General features: G+C 35.0%; 1 protein-coding gene across 1 annotated transcript in view; it reads left to right on the top strand.

Moving 5' to 3' along the window:
• The window catches only part of Tace (ADAM 17-like protease Tace), a 238,743-nt gene that overhangs the window by 122,468 nt on the left and 97,893 nt on the right, over window positions 1–18,382 (top strand). The window contains exons 9-10 of the mRNA XM_090406973.1: window positions 9,231–9,349; window positions 12,088–12,157. Of these exons, the coding sequence (XP_090263099.1) occupies window positions 9,231–9,349; window positions 12,088–12,157 (189 nt within the window). The remainder of the gene's footprint in view (window positions 1–9,230; window positions 9,350–12,087; window positions 12,158–18,382) is intronic.

Raw genomic sequence — 18,382 nt, 5'->3', positions numbered from 1 at the left:
TTTGGGTAAGCAATTGAAATGTCTCTGTAAAATTTTTCTAAGTTTGCAGCAAAATCACACACACATTATTCTTCAAGCTCTTTCATTGTCACTTTGTCATTAATCTGACGAACAGCTTGTGCATGTGCTTACTTCATCGGACATAACTTGATGACTAATGCTCATAGCAGAACAGGGCAAATGGTAGTTTGTTGCCAAACCCTGCTGCTAGGTGCACTCAGTAGCTGCAGTACGCTCTCTGTGCCAGTTGGCACACTATCTAAAAAGTTAGGTCTTTTTTTTTTAAACACGCCTAATATGTTTGATAATGGCTCTATCGAATAAGTGTGAGTTAATTGGAATGGCCTTTCTCTCTCTCACACATACTTTTTTTTATAATACTTTGCTCTTTTATATAGTGCTGCATTCCTTATGCTTACAACCAATATTTATGAAACCCTTATGTCTTCTAGTTGTGTGTAAGACTGTAAGGGTGCTATAAATACACTCTTATAATCTTCCACAATATAAATAAATATAAAGACAAACAAATTTTAATCTGCTTCAGTTTTGCTGTATTAATTTTATACATATATATATTTTTGTTCTTTTTATGGTTAATCACTTCTGATCCGATCCTTGTCTTCTCTTCATGTGATGGAAGAATTTGGTAAGTCATACTTCAGTTATTATTAATCATCAAATAAAATAAATTATATTTCAATGTACTTCACAATAACTAAAGTGTTTTTATGATTATTATGATTAAATATAATAAAATAAGCACTTAATTTAAAAGACTGAACTGCGATGAACCATATCTATAAAACTATCAATAATGGAGGTGACATATCATGATAAAAGAGTAGCTTAGTCCTAATTGCTGTTCAAGTTGTATGTAAAGTTGAAACCACATTAAAGCTCTCTCTCTCTCTCTGTGTGTACATGCACAAAACTATCATTGATATGAAATGCTTCTGAATGCTCTATGATGCTTCTCTGAATTGTGTGAATCCAATGGCAATCCATTCCGATCATGCGCCACCCTATGAGAGAAAAATCTAGCACTCACCCCCCTTCTTAGCACATGCATTCTCAGCTTCCAAGGATGCCCCCCTCATCCTTTCCCTACCCTCCATAAATTGAAAAATTCCATCAACTGAAATCCTGTATGACCCTTTCAGAAGTTTGTAAGTCTCAATCATATCACCCCTCTTTCTCCTGTTTGCTAGTGTCTGCAGTCTACAAATTTTCAATCTGCCTTCATAATCAGTATACCACAATTCTGATATAATTATTAACACTCTCCTTTGCACTCTCTCTCTCCACTATATCAGAATCACAACAGAAACCAGGAGACCAGACCTGTGCACAGTAATCCAAGTGAAGTCTTATCAAGTCCTTGTAAGAGGCAAAATGACATCCTTATCTTCACATGTGAACGTTCGTTTCAGCATTGCAATTATCTTTTGAGTTGTATTTGCAATCTTTTCTACATGGCCCCTGAACTTCAACTTCCTATATACTAACACTTCAAGAATCCTAGTATTGTCATTTTCTTCTAGCATAATCAAACCAATATAGTATGACATTGGATATCTAATCACTAAGTGAATGACTGTACATTTACTAACATTGAACTGACATCCCATGCCCACAATTCCATCCTATTCAAATTATCCTGCGAGTACTGCATATCAGCAAATAGCTGTATGTCACTTCTCAAATCCTTCCCAATATCATTAATGTACAGACTGAATAGCAGTGGACAAAACACTGATCCTTGTGGTACACCACTGGCTATTTTTTATTTTTATTAATCTTTGTACTGGTTATGGGCAGTACTATCTTTACATCATGTCTAGACATCTCGTCCAGACTTGGAATAGGCCTAAGTCTTTACAAGAGGAGCTTTCCTCAAAGAAGTGATCCCAGCTTCTAGGATAGAAGGGACAGAAGACCTTCCCTTTGGAGTGAACATGATACCGAGGTATTTCCACTCTTCCAGGATGGTCAAAGCATGCAACGGCCTCCTGTGCAGGGAAAACTCTATAGTCTCGACATTAAGCTTCTTTTCATGACCAGAGGGGACAAGAGCTAAAGAGCAGGACTTCTCTACATTAATAGAAAGGCCTCGAATAGAGAAGAAGTCAACTGCCCGGTCAAGGAGTTCCTGCAAGCCTATCTTAGTAAAGGGTACGAGAATAAGATCATCCGCAAAGGCCATAGCATTAAAGGAAGAAGCACCTAGAGAGTAGCCTATATGGCTAGGAAGAGAGTGAAGAAACTCATCTGTGATGCAGTTAAAGAAAAGGGGAGATAGAGGATCACGCTGACGAACACCCTGCACTGTGGGAATAGAAGTTGCACAGGACCCTGTAGTGATAATGATGGAGTTATCCAAGTATAGCTCCATAACATAGGAAAGAAAGGGTTCTGGACATCTAGTGCTCGAAGGAGAGCAGGAAGAGAGACGCTATCAAAGGTCTTTTGGAGGTCCAGCGACGCCATATATAGAGGCTTAAGGTGGCGTCGGGAATCAGAGAGAAGAGAAGAAAGAAGATATATATTCTCGGCACAGCCGTCCGAAGGGACAAAAGCTTTCTGTCTATAATCATGCTGTATATGTTGCTGAAGTCGTTTAACTAATATTTTATGATAGAGTCTAAGTAACAGAGGGGAGATGTGTTGCAGACCTTAAGTCTTACAGACTCAAATCCCCTGTATACCACTTTTGATATGTCAGTCAGCCATCCTCTCATGCTAATATTCTATAATCCAAACCTATATTCTTCAATTTATGCAACAGTCTTCCATGCTGTATTCTGTCAAAAGCCTTAGCAAAATCCAAAAGTATCATGGTGCATCCATTCCCTTGTCTAGTTCAATGGTAACATTGTTATAGAATGTGAGCAAGTTGCTAAAACATGACCTTCTCTTAGTAAACCTATGTTGTTCATTGCAAAGTAGAGATTCACTGTCAACCCATTTCTGAATGGAAACCCTAACCAGTTTTTCCAAAATCTTCACCACCACTCCTGAGATACTAATTGGTCTATAGTTGGACACATTTGTCTTTGCACCACTCTTGATTATCAGAGGAAAAATTCATATAGATAGTTTTAATACAGCAAAAGTGATGGCCTAATCCATAATTTAACAAGAGTGTTATATTGGAGTAAGGATCCTGGATTGCTTACAGTCCTAATTATAATTAACTCTTAGACCAAAAGGTTAAGTGGGTAGAATATGGGATTTTTAGATCACCATTATTGTTAAGATTAGATAAGATTAACATTATTGTTGATAAAAATTTCACAGGCCTCCTTAAATTTACTCTCATACCACAGTTTGGTGTAAACAACAAGTACTTTTCCAGTCAATTCTATGTAGTGTACTCAGGGAATGATTAGAAAGCCCACATTTACCATAGTTATTAAATTTAATATGCCATTTATGTTCCTTTTTTCTGATAGGAATTGTGCTGCATCCTATTTCACCTATATAGGACAAATTATAGGTGCAATGAATATAGTATACTCCAGGGCTGTTAACAAATTGCATTTTATGAAAGAAGCATAAGATTTCTCCCAGCTAGCATAGTTGATAAAATACAATTAGAAACCTTGAACATTTTAAATAATACTAAATCAATAACTAGCAACCTAACCAAATCTGAATTGGCAGCTGTGAAATCTTTAAAAGCAAGTCAGGACATTGTAATCACTAGAGCTCATAAAGTCAGTGCCACAGTTATTTTAAACCGAACAACTTATCTAGAAAAAATGAATCAATTAGTCTCAGATGATAGCACCTATCAACTTTGTAAGCTATACTCAACTCATTGGATTAAAAAGAAAACAAAAGAATTACTTGAATCAGTCACATCCTGGCCCACGGATTCAGTTAAAAAACTACTTCTGCACTACACTCATTCCTAGAAAGTTTATGGTTTACTCAAGATTCACAACTAGAATGTACCACTTCAGCCGATAGTTGAAGGTATCAACAGCTCCAATTATTATCTAGCCAAGAAACTTTCATCAACACTCAAGGAGTTGGTAGGTCATTTCACCCCCCCTCCTATATTAAAAACACACAAAACTTTGTAAACCAAATTAAAGACATCACACTAGAAAAAAGTGATTTTCTAGTCAGTTTTGATGTCTATGCCCTTTTCACGAATGTCCCGATCAATGACACAATTCTTCTTCTACAGGACAAATTCCTGCCTGATATCACAGTGCTCTTTGCCCATATACCACATTCTGGCTATTTTGTTTGGCAAAATACTTTTTACCTACAAAAAGAAGGCGCAGCCATGGACTCACTGTTATTTCCACCGATTGCTAACATTTATATGGAAGCTTTTGAGCAACATGCTCTAGATTCTGGCTTAGATATATTGACAATGTCTTCATTGTCTGGTCCCATGGCTGCCCAGACATTAGACACTTTCGTCAACTACCTAAACAAACAACACAAATGCATCCATTTCACAACTGAAATTGAAAGTCAGAACTCACTTTCCTTTCTAGATACACTTGTCACATGTCTTCCTTCCAGCAGTCTTTCCTTTGCTGTTTACCATAATCTTACACATACTGGCCAATATATACACATAAACTCTTCCCACCATCCAACAAAAAAACTAGGTGTCAATAACACACTAAAAATCAGGGCTTTGAAGATTTTCTCCAGTGAACAACTTGATAACTTTTAATTCATGGAAAATACCTTCCTAAAAAATGGCTACAGCCAAAATACTATTAACAAAATTCTTCACAAGACTCCACTTAAAAACAAAAATAAACTAGATTACAATAAAACTGTAGTCATTCCATACATTGAAGGTATATCAGATAAAATAAACAGAATACTACAGAAATACAACCTTAATGCCACCTTTAAACCTGCTGCAAAATTAAAGAACTTATTCAACTCATCCAAGGATCCACTGGCTTGTATAGATGAATATTTGTCCTATATAGGTGAAATAAGATGCAGAATTCATATCAGAAAAAAGGAACATCAGTGGCATGTTAAATTTAATAACGATGGTAAATCTGTCCTTTCTGATCATGTCCTGAATACTCTACAACATAGAATTTACTGGAAAGGCCCCTGTTTACATTACACCAAAATGGTATGAGCATATTAAGGAGGCCTGTGAAATTCTTATCAACTACCCTAATTTTAACAATAATGTTGGTCTAAAAATCCCAAGACTATGGATGGCAGATATTCTACTCACTTAACCTTTTGGTCTGAGAGTTAATTATAATTACGACTGTAAGCAATCCAGGATCCTAATAACACTATTGTTAAATTATGGATTAGGCCACTATTTTTGCTATATTAAACTATCTACATGAATTTGTTCTCTGATGATGTTATAAATAGAATATAGCTTTGATGCAATTTTTTTTCCCCATAATGGTTGATCAAATCATTGTCACTGTTTTAAATATAATATAGCTTGTCTTTGTGTGTGTATATATGAAAATAAATGTGTACTCCAGATGATGACCTTGATATAAAGGTCAAAATGTCAGGAAATTAAAGTAATTATTCCTAACAGGTTGCAGTTTCCATCATTTTACTGAAATCAATCCAAGTTAAAATCATCCCAAGAAGAGAGATGTGCTATTGCATGGAAATTTTTGTATTATCAAAGTTGTGAAAAGGCAAATGTGGTCTCACTTTGAAATAAGATAGGACTGTGTTTTTGTAGTATTGAAGTTGACAAAGTTTCTTCACTGCACTGAAATGTGTCTAGGAGATCACAGTTTAAGGCATTGATGATGGAAAAATCTTGTAATGTGGAATATTACAACATTTCAGGATTTGTCAAATGAAAAAGGAAAGAATAGAATGTACTATCATCAGCAAAACTATGGATAGGATTGCATGTTTATGAGGTCATTGAGTGAATAGGAGAAAAAGTGTGAGCAAAAGTACAAAGCAGCACTAGGATACTCTGTATCCCAGTGCTGCTTTGTAAAAAAAAAAAAAAAAAACGGAAAATCATCCACCATAATACAAGGTTAACAACCAGAGAGGAAATTAGCAATCCGTTTGCAAGAGATGGATTGGACCTGATCAAATGTGTCTAGAATGATCACACATTCACTAAACCTTTTCATATTTTGTGACCATAGATGAAAAATTGATGAGAATGAAAAACTGTTGATGAGGCAAATACAATGGAATAGATTTGTTTCTATGCTGGGATATTTGCCAAAATGAGTGTGAAAGATTATAGAGATGATATATGATGGATGTTAATATACTGGATTATAAGTTACGAGCACAGCTGGGGGATACCATGAGGTTCAGGGGGTGGATGTCCAATTTGAGTATATTGAGTTCTTTTTTTCTTAGACTTCCTTGGTTTTGAAAACCAAGGTTTGGAAAGTGGTCTGGGGTTTTGAATAGAATAAGAGATGAATGCCTCCATTCTAGCAAGGATTATTTATGTTATTTGGTTGGAGTAGTCATTTAGATCAAAATAACAAAAAAGTAATTAGCCCAAGAAAAGAAAGAGGAGAAATCACACAACAGAAATCCCATTTAACACTACAGTAATACCAAATAGAAACATGAGACTGAGAATGACATTAAGTGTGATCAACACACTTGAGTGTGTTGGAAAGTGGAAGTGGTTTTCAAGTATTCTGGTGAGTAGATGGATAGTTCCCTTTATGTGTCATCTCTTATCTAGGCGGTTGGCTACTATAGTGTAACTCGTGGTTGACTACGGGCATACGACATGTGGTGTACCCTATCTCTTCCACATATTGTCATAAGTATTCATGGCTGTAAATCTGTGTGTGTGTGTGTGTTAATGGGGCCAGTTTGCCTGTTCTGAGGAACAAAAAACCCGAGTTTTCAGGTGAAAAAACTCTCTATCTCTGTATGAGACTGGCTAACTCACCTTTAGTTGAAAGAGACCAGATAAAGGTTCCTCATGTTCATTGACAGGAATTTAACCCATGTCTTTCCAACCAAAGGACTTTGTCTATACTGACTGAGCTATGAAAGCTCATGGAGATGGATAATTAGTGAAAGATTAATGTTGATGGCAAATAACTTGACATCTTTTCCAACTTGATCAGTGGAATTTGAGAAGTGAAGCCAGCATGGGTTGGGAATGCTGAAGTCTCCAAGGAATATAAATAACCTCATAGTTTTCTATATTTCAATTGCAGAAAATAAATGTCAAAGGTAAATAAACTAAAAAAAAAAAATGTCAGAGTGACTATCAGAATTTGGAGAGTGTTAGAGACACCAAATGAGTGTAACTGAATGGAGCAAGGAAATTTTGAACCAGAATAGATCACAAAAGAAGGGAATTCAATGTTTAGTATTCTCTGACAAAGGATGTTCAGATCTGACTAATATTTGCATAGGATCTCTGCCCTTGTGGCATAATAATTGGATAATAGCTGTCAAGGCTGCTGGTTGAGGTTCTTTAAGAATCAGGTCATTTTTAGATGTTTGTAAGTAATGTTTATATCGTAGTTATGATCATAGGTGTTAGGGATGTGGTGTGTTTCTTTTTGAAATATGTTTTGCTATTTTTCATTATTTTTTGCTTGGATTTTTTTTTTCTGTTTTTGGTATTGTGGATAAGGGTCAATAGAGATGGAACCTATTGACATTCTTTTTGAATAGTTAGGTTGAAGTCTTTGAGGAAACAGATGGAAAGATGCTACAAATAATGAGGTAGAGAGAATGGAAAGGGATGAGGTTCAGTGGGTTTACATTTTTGCACATTTTTATTTGCCAGCAGAAACTGGAAGAATGATGGATTTCAGTTTAATGGCATAATGCTTGTGGAAGTATCTCTAGAAAAGACTTAATTAATTAAAAGGCCAAAATTGACTGTCAGATACTGGAGTGAGTGTGAGAGAGGTGATCATCATTTAGCCAAAATGTCTTACCAGGACAACATCAAGAATCTCTAGTGAGTGTTTTGTTATTTATTACTTTTTTGTTACCTTCCAATGAAAAGAAAGGCTATGAATGTAGTGTGTTTGTGCCTGGAAAGGTTGCAGGTAAATGTTAGTCCATGAAGAGAGGGATCTGATCTTCTCTAAGCATATAGGTATTACTGAAGATACCTGTTGGAAAATCAAGGTTTGGATTGTGGGGAGGAATTTTAAATGGAGTGGGAGAAGAAGACCTTCACTCTAGGTAGTCGTTTCTCAAGATGCTTCTTGATCAGAACAAGTGTTTTGATCAATAAAATGGAACCTTTATTTGTTACCATAGAAAGAAAGAGGCAGAAGTCCCAGAGGTTATCCTACTTGCTGCCATTCTAGTAGTGCCCAAAGGACATGAGGTTGAGAGTGGATGCAGGAAGAGTATTTCTTTAAGCAAAGAAACGGGTACAAGATTATTAGGGTCTCATTGCATTTTGGTATGGGTAAATGAACAATTATAACACTTAATTCCAAAGAAGAATAAAACTTTTGTCCTCTATGACATTCTCCAGCTTAAGATTTCCTTGCTGTATTCTGTGGCATTCATCTGATGATGTGGAAAAGATATAGCATCTATTCCATTGTGGTCATTGAAATGGGCTAGTTGGAGTTGTGGATATTAAAGACATTGTTGAAGTACATTTTGCCGTTTTGGTAGTTTGACTACAGAAATTGAAGATTCAGTAATAAAAATTCAGCAGACAAGGTGATTTTTGGAATTCGGATAGATTAATTTTTTCAGAATTTTGTTCGTTTTTCAATGTTGTTCTTTATCTTTTGTTTGTTTAAATATATACTATCCAGAAACTAAAAATTACAACTACCAAGCATTCGGCATTCCTGTTTTGTATCTATTATTATTATTATTATTGTTCCGGGAAACTCCAAGGAGTCGACAGACTCATCGAGGGAGGCCCTAGCATCATGTCAAGAACAACTATTCAACATTCACACAGTATCTATCATACCTTGCCTTGAACTCATTCACGGTAGTAGCACCCACAACAGACTCTGGAAGCTTATTCCACTCATTCATCACTCTCCAAGTAAAAAACCTAGCTCTAACACCCTTGTCAACCACGCTCTTGCCCAGCTTCCATGCATAAGACACCGTGGGGTCTCTGTTCAGTCTGGTGGTAATCTTAACAAAACAAGCTGCAGTTAGATTATAGTTTTGCTATATTAAATCTATTATAATTGAAACTTTTTACCTAAACATCTCCAAACTTCTGCAATAATAGTGAGATTTAATTTAATTTTTAGGTCATAACTGGGGAAGTGAACATGACCCAGATATCCCAGAATGTTCACCAGATACAACTCATGGAGGTTCTTATTTAATGTATACTTATTCTGTCAGTGGCTATGATTCTAATAATAAGGTAAATTATTAAATTGCTTTAAATAAAATCATGTTTTCTGCATGACTTCAGTTATTATATTTAGAAAATCGTATGTTGATTTTGTGCATTTGTCTTGAATATGAATTGATCATAGATATGATCAATTCATATTCAAGATACATATTGATATACTAAATTGGTTTGTGAGAACTATTATTGACTTTCATAAATTCAGCGGGATGTGTTCATCATTCTGGCTTAAAAATACAAGCAGATCCAAGCAAATTAGAAATACAACTGCTACTGGTTTCTCTTGAGCATTGCCAGTTTCAAATGAGAAGAATTTTTTAGATTAGAGGATTTGATATGTGTGCTTTCTAATTAAAGAAGATATGTTGACATTATAAGAAAGCATTTTACTTAGTAGGTTTGTTTCTGTTTGTGTTTGCTCATTTTCCATCAAACCACCTTCCTGTATTTCTTTCAATTCTAACTGATTTATTACTTAAATATAGCTATGTGTAATGCTCTATGTGTAATGCTCTGTGTAATGCTCTATTAACCCCATATAATTGTACTGTTTTGAAAAGCTTGTCCAGATCAATAAAAGTACAGATCCTTGTAATGGTCCCATGATTTCTCAACTGTTTGTCATTAAGTGAAAACTGATCTTGACAATATCTGTTTGGCCTGAATCCATTTGTTGTACTCCAAGTTTCTCTTCCAACTGTCATGTCTCAAAATAAAAACATGGTAGATCTGTGAGGCTGTAATCAATCATTCCACCCTCTACAAAAATCAAAATGACTTAGAATAAAAATGGTTTAAAAATGACTGGAATGCATTTGTCCACATTCAGTTCAGCCCTTGCTGTAATCGATTTGCCTGGGTATCTATCATTGATCCTTGAACAACATTCAGTAGTTATCATGTCAGTTACATTACTGTTGCACTTCAACCAAACTGCAAAACTTTAAAGTTAAAAAGGAGTGGGCAAAAGGACTTAAGGATGTTAAATGTTTTTTAGCATCCTGCTTTAGGACTCTGACAACTGATTTTCTAAAATGGCTCTCAAACCAGGAAGGAGGATTCAAGAATTTGACCAGTGATGAAATAAACTTTGGATGTTAGATCACTCAAGTTTTTTTTCCAAACTTCATCATCATTAATTTCCTGATATGTGCCCACAATGGGTGTTCAACTACTATGACAGCACTACGTGATTAAGTTTACATTATTATTAATCTCTTGTCCACACTTTTCCTCCAAATTAGTCTGTTACTCATTAACACTCCAATATTGTTATATCTAGCATTTCATGTTAGGCACTTCTGAATGAATCAATCCACTCAGACCTTGATCATACTTTGAGTTTCTTTCCTGCTATCAAACACTTTTTTTTTCTAACCTTTCTGTCCCATTCTGTTTAAGTAACCATACCACCTTAGATTAGCTCTGCTTACACACATTTAATATGATTCTGCCATCTAGTCTTTGATCGAATGCTTTATTTCTAACCCAACTCCGAGATCCATAACTTAAAACTGGTTTCAACACTGCCTTGTATACTACTAGTTTGGTGTTTTGGCTAATTTTCCTCATATTTCATATACATTTATTCATATACATTTATTCTGGCTACCTACATACCATCTTGGCTTGTTCTGCTGTTTCCAGCTTTAATTTGCCATCTTCACTAAAATTGTGCCTAAATAGCTGAAACGTTTTAATTGTTTTATAGGTTCTCCATTCAGAATGGAGTTGTGTTCAATCTTTCTGCCTCTTTTCATTGTTTTGGTCTTTTTATTGCTGATTTTTATGCTAAATTTGTTACAGCTGCTATTCAGTTTAGTTAGGGAGTCCCGGAAACTTGCACTAGATGTTTTTAGGAGTACAACATCATCTAAATAAAGCAAAGAACTAAGCTTGATATGTCCAATTCTAATATCAGGCCTAATGCCACTTTCTTTCATAATGTGATCCATATAGATGATGAATAAGAGTGGAGATAATGTGCATCCTTGTCTTACCCCTGATTTCACATCAAACCATCTTCTTGTATTTCCTTCAATTTAATGGCTGACTGACAACTCAAATATAGACTATGTATTGCTCTGTATAATGTTCCATTTACCCTATATAATTGTAATATTTTGAAAAGTTTTCCTCTGGACACCCTGTCTATGCCTTTTCTAGATCTACAACTTCTTCAAACTCCAAAGGTGTATATTTCATTCTCCAGTATTTCTCAAACCTAAAAATAGTGGATTTGTGGGCTTCATCATGTTCTTCCCAACCAAAAAGTTGGAGGCTTCCACAATGCATTTTTTAAAGCATAATGGCATAAAGAAGTACCATAACCAATAATATGTACTCATTAAGCAAATAGCTCACATAACCTTATGTGAAAGTAATCTCCTGGTTATGGAAGTCATTTTAGATCAGTCATCGTTGATTTTTTTGACCTCTAGCTTATGTTCTCTTATATATGTATTACATAAGCATTCTAGATAAGGAAATGTATCAAATACATTAGTTTATATTAAAGTTATTATTCAAACATGAGAGTAACATTTATAAGTTCTTTATAAGAAATGACAAATTTTCTTCATAATTGATTATCTTTAATAAGCACTTATTAAGAAATAGAAATGATAAGCACTTATCTTATCAAGAAAGTAGAAATGTTTTCATTTTCATATACATCGATATTAAGTTTGTGTGAATTTAAAATTTAATCAATATAATAAATCTAAATTATTACAATTTGTTTTCAGAAATTTTCCCCTTGTAGCATCAGATCTATTCGAGCAGTTTTACTTGCCAAAGCAAGCAAGTGTTTTTCCAGTAAGTGATACTTGGATTAACTACTATTACTGCAAGGAATTTTTTAAAAAAAATTATTTGCCTTTTATTTACTAAATTTTTAATAATGTTATTCAAAATAAATCAGTTTCATTTTTTTTTTCTGATTGCAGTGTTTATTTATTTTCATATCAAGTTTAATACCACTTTCCTTCATAATGTGATTATTGTGATGTGATAATGTGATAAAGAATAACAGAGGGGATAATGTACATCCTTCTGGAGATAATTTTCGGTATTGAGACCAAATGTTTATTAAACAATAAAAAATAAAAGAGTAAAAAAACTCGACAAATTTCGTTCGTCGTAAGACTTACATCATCAGAGGTAATGGTGTATAAAAGTTGAACGCAACAACCAAATTAAATCGTCAGTTAGATGTTTTTTTTAACTTCATAACTGTTCATTAATTGAGAACCCGAATACAAAATGATACGTTTATTACTGTATGCTTGTTGGAACAATGCTAGTTGTCACATTCTGTGGTTCATGGGTGTTATATCTGAGGTCCAAGGCAGTTAAATTTTTGATAAAGGCAGTCCAGACTTGATGTAAAATCAAGCCTTGATTTTTATTGCATTGTGTAGGAATTCTAAGCATTTTTGCATCTTCTTTAAATTTTCTTGTGAAACAGTTCTTATCAACATATGACATGTTTGTCTGTTGCCAGAGTACTTGATGGCCAGTAGTAGTGTGGAATGCTAAGCATGATTTGTGTTCCCTTCTTTTTTCGTTGTCTTTTATATGTTCAGCCATGCGGATCTCTCCTGACCTTCCTGTCTAGCCTAAACAGATACCACAAGAACAGTGAATCTGATAAATGCCTGGGTTTTTTCATGGGATGATGCAGAGGTTTTGGTGGATGTAGGAATCTTGATATTTTTTGTAAAGGAAGAAAAGCCACTTTTATGCCATACTTGCGGAGCAATGTAGCCAATTTGTTCGTGACATTCTTGATGTACGGCAGCGTGATTGCATTCTTGAAATCTTGTTCTGATAAGGGAGTTGTTAGGAGCTGTATTAAGAATTATTTTAATTGTCTTGGGTTCAAAACCATTAAGTGTGAGGTTCTGTGTCAGGTAGTGTAATTCTTCATTTACCTTCATCTGTGGGCTAGATATATTGTATGCTCTGTCTCTCAAGCTTTTAATTTTAATCATTGACATTTTCAATGATTCTGCCTATTTTCATTGTCTTTGTCTTTTTAATGCTGACCTTCATACAATATCTATTACAACAGTTATTCAATTTAGTCAGAGAATCTTGCAGAGGATTTATTTAGAAGTATAACTGCATAAAGCAGAGAGCCGACATTAACATCTCCAATTTTGATATCATGTTTAATACCACATTCCTTCATAATGTGATCCATATAGATAATGAATAACAGAGGGGATAATGTACATTCTTGTCTCACACCAGATTTAACATTAAACCATCTTCCTGTACTTCTTTCAATTCTAACTGCTGACTTACAACTTAAATGAAGACTAAGTATTGCTTGATATAATGCTCCATTGACACCATATAACTGTAGCGTATTGAATAGCTTCTCTCTTGGCACCTTGTCATATGCCTTTTCCAAATCGATAAAACTTAAATATAGATCTTTCTTAAATTCCCATGATTTCTCCACTATTTGTTATAAAGTGAAGATCTGATCCTGACAGCCTCTATTTGACCTGAATCCAGCTTGTTCTTCACCAAGCTTTTCTTCCACAATTCTTCTCAACCATTTCTCAAGTATACTTGCATATATCTTACCAGGAACACTCAGTAGGGATATACCTCTGTAATTCTCACATTCAGTTTTATTTCCCTTTTTATATATGGGTACTATGAGAGCTCTACTCCAATCATCGGGAATTCATCCCTCTGTCCAGGCTTTCTGAACTATGCAGTGCGGCCACTGTAAGACTCTTATACCACCATACTTCAGCATTTCTGGTCGAATATCATCTACTCCTGCTGCCTTTCCACATTTCAAACCTTTGATGGCTTTTTCTACTTCAAGTATGGATATGTATTCCTGACTGCATGCCTGGTCAGTGTTTTTTATCACTAGGCTTTCATCACTGCTTGTTTCATATAGCAAATTTTCAAAGTAATTACTCCATACTTCAAGGATATCTTTTTCTCCCATTTTCATGTCACCTTTATCATCTCTAACTCCTTTTACAGCACTCTTTCCTCCATTCCTAAGCTTCAACCAGAATATTTTCCCACCTTCTTGATATTTATTTTCTATGTTCTTTCCAAAGTCCTCCCATGACTTTTGTTTAGCTAGTTTTACGCACTGTTTAGCTTTCTTACATTTGTCTCTGTATTCTCTAAGAGCACAAGCTGACTTATTTGACAGGAATTCACTGCCTCTTTAACTTCCTGTGTCTAATTTTCTAAATTAGACACAGGAAGTTAATGTGTCTAAATGGAAGTTAATGTGTCTAAAAGGAAGTTAATGTGTCTCCTTCCATGGAGTTCTAATTTTTCTATCCTTGCAGGCAACTTCACCACATGCCTCTCTCTAGTTGAATCAATCAGGGTTTTCTTCAAGGCTTGCCACTGAATTTGGTTCCTGTTCTCAAACTCTTTCATTTTTTCTTCGATAATCTTTGTGTATTTTAGTCTACAGTTCACATCTGAGAGCTGCTCAACTTTTATTCGCTTTAAAATTTTCTTACGTGTCATTTTTTTCAATATGAAATTCAATTTTATCCTGCTCAAGACTAAATAGTGATCACTTCCACTTTCAAATCTTCTGTACTTTCTGGTGTCGTGCACCAGTGAGAAAACATCACTATCAACAATAACGTAGTCAATGAGACTTTTCTTATCCCTTGCCTCATCTCTCCATGTGAATTTGTGCACATTTTTATGTTGGAACATGATGTTATTAATAACCAGTCCATGTCCTGAGCAGAAATCCAACAGGTATTTGCCATTATTATTAGCTTTGCTCTTTTCTCCAAATTTTCCCAAAACATTTTTGTATGTCTGACAATCACTTCCTACTCTGCTATTTAGATTCCTAACAAGGACCAACTTTTCCTTTTTCATTGTGTCAGTAGCTTTCTCTAGAGCCTCAAAAAATTCCTCCACTTCTACTTTAGTAGAATTTTCTGTGGGACCATAGGCCCTTTGTGTGGAGGGTGGTTGAACCGTGGAATGCATTGCCTGATCGAGTGGTGAGAGCGAGAACGGTCAATGAGTTTAAGGAGTGGTATGATAGACTTTGTGTTTCTTAAGGGGGGCCTCCCCTTGATGAATCTTGACAGACTTTATGTTCTTAGGAATGACCCCCACGATGAGTCTTTTGACTCCATGGAGGCCCGAATAATAATAATAATAATAATAATAATAATAGACATAAGTCTCATTGTCCAGTTCCCCATTCTGATATTTGCCCAAATCACTCTAATTGACACTGCCTGCCATTCAAGAAGATGAGCCTCATATTTTGTGTTGAATACAATGGCTACTCCTTCTTTTCCTTGATTGTCATTGCCTGAATATAACATTTTGTATTTATTGCTCAGAAAGATCTCACCAGTTTTTGAGTTGATAAAAAAAATACCTAACCGGCCTGAAGAAGTAAAAAGATCTTTATAATCTAAACATCCATTCGTCCCGAGAATTTATGGAGCACCGTTGAGGTCAATTGTAGATATCCCGTTGTTGGCCAATTGAGAGACTGCAGGACTCTCGTATCTGCGGTCTCTAGTCTTTGTTCAAGTGTTTTACTTCTGACCCAGTTCTCATATCCATAAGTTAAAACTGGTTTGAACACTGTCTTGTATACAGCTAATTTAGTGTTCTGACTAATTTCTCTCTTATTCCATATGAATTTATTCAATTGACTTCCTACCATATCCATAATATAGATATCATCATATCCATAAGTAGGCCAATTGAGAGACCGCAGCACTCTCGTATCTGCAGTCTCTAGTCTTATCGTATCGTATTGTAGATGGGAGAGAGAGATTCTCCAATCCTCAAATTTAGCAAAATTGGAGAATTGGATAATTGGATATCTGACAAACATGATAACACCACACATAGGAAAAACAGAATCATTTATAAAGAACAGTTTACATTTCATCAAAAGGTAAAGGATATAATCATAGAAACTTCAGACATCTTAGCAAGTTTAGATATAGTCAGCCTCTTCACTAATGTACCTAGAAATGACACAGTGGATCTTCTTGAAAACCTTTTCCCACTGGACATTGTAGGACTATACAAACATTGCATGGAAAACACTTTTCATTTATCAAAACAAATATTGGGAACAAAAAGAAGGACTTGCCATGCCCTCCCCGCCTCTCCATCTTTAACCAACCTTTCTATGGAAAATTTTGAAACAAGTGCTTTAAAAAACTATCAAAAAAGACCAAAAGTTTGGTTACATTGTGTAGATGATATTTTCATCATTTGACCATGAACTGTAGTCTAACAGATTGGTTTTAAAGAGTATCTAAACAATTTGCATCTAAATATAAAATTCACTATAGAACTAGAAGAACATAAAAAATTACCTTTCCTTGATATCTTTATAGAAGTAAATGAAGAAGAAAAAAGGTTATACTTTTCCGTACACAGAAAACTGACCACATCAGGAAGATTTCTTAATGCTTCCTCACACCACCACCCATTACAAAAAATAGGCATAATTAAAACCTTGAGAGACACATATAATATATCTAGCACACAGATGAAATGAAATGAAGAATTACACTACCTGACACAGAATCTCATACTTAATGGTTTTGAACCCAAGACAATTAAAAAAATTCTTAATACAGCTCCTACAACTCCCTTATCAAAACAAGATTTCAAGAACGCAGTCACGCTGCCATACATCAAGAATGTCACAAACAAATTGGCAACATTGCTCTACAAGTATGGCATAAAAGTGGCTTTTCTTCCTTTACTAAAAGATTCCTACATCCACCAAAACCTCTGCATCATCCCATGAAAAAATCAGGCATTTATTCAGATTCACTGTTCTTGTGGTATCCGTTACATAGGCCAGATAGGAAGGTCAGCAGAGATCCGCATGGCTGAACATATAAAGACATCGAAAAAAAGAAGGGAACACAAATCAGGCTTAGCATTCCACACAACTCCTACTGGCCATCAAGTACTCTGGCAACAGACGAACATGTCGTATGTTGATAAGAACTGTTTCACAAGAAAATTTAAAGAAGCTGCAAAAATGCTTAGAATCCCTACACAATGCAATAAAAATCAAGAGTGTCATACCTTGGATATAACACCCTTGAGCCATAAAACGTGACAACAACTAGCATTGTTCCAACAAGCATACAGTAACAAACGTATAATTTTGTATTCGGGGTTCTTAGTTAATGAACACTTATGAAGTTAAAAAGTCTAATTGACTATTTAATTTGGTTTAATTCTTAGGGCATTGTAGATGTATGTTTACCAATAAATATATGTAATAAATTAGGGATTTGTATCCTCTTAATTATTTAATTTGGTTGTTGTGTTCAACTTTTATCCACCATTGCCACTGATGATGTAAGTCTTACGACGAACAAAACTTGTCGAGTTTTTTACTCTTTTATTTTTTATTGTTTAATAAACATGCGGTCTCAATACCGAAAACTATCTCCAGAACTGCTTGCCCACAGAAACCTTCGTTTACATAATGTACTTCCTTTAATTCTAACTACTGACTTACAACTCAAATAAAGACTAAGTATTGTCCCACTAACACCATGAAACTGTAGTGTTTTGAATAGATTTTCTCCTGGCACCTTGTCATATGCCTTCAAGATTTACAAAACTTAAATACAGATCATTATGATATTTATGGCTATTTTGCCTGCTTCTGTTTAGGAGTGCCCCTGTTTAAATGTCATTGGCTTTTTACGCACGAATTCTTAGGTCATTGTAGATGTATATTTACCAGTAAATATATGTAGCATAAAGGAAGGGAAATTTACACATACCTTTTTCTGGGTATTGTGACTTTTCTTCTTTCTGCGATGTGCAAACTACTCTTTGTTTGTGTGTGTGTGTGGGTGGGGGGGGTGTAGGCAATGTGGGAGAATTAAAATAGAAATGGAAAAAACCCGGGTTTTTTGAATGATATTGATATATATATACGTATATATTATATTATTAGGGATGGGCAGAGCGTTTTTTTATATTTATATAGGGTGGGAAAGGGTGAAAGGGGTT

This window comes from Typopeltis vanoorti, chromosome 17 (genome assembly GCF_054136105.1).
Source record: "Typopeltis vanoorti isolate ZY-2024b chromosome 17, IOZ_Tvanoo_1.0, whole genome shotgun sequence".
Taxonomy (NCBI): Eukaryota; Metazoa; Arthropoda; class Arachnida; order Uropygi; family Thelyphonidae; genus Typopeltis; species Typopeltis vanoorti.
The sequence above is the reverse complement of the archived record's forward strand: the minus strand, read 5'-3'. Positions and strand labels throughout refer to the sequence as shown.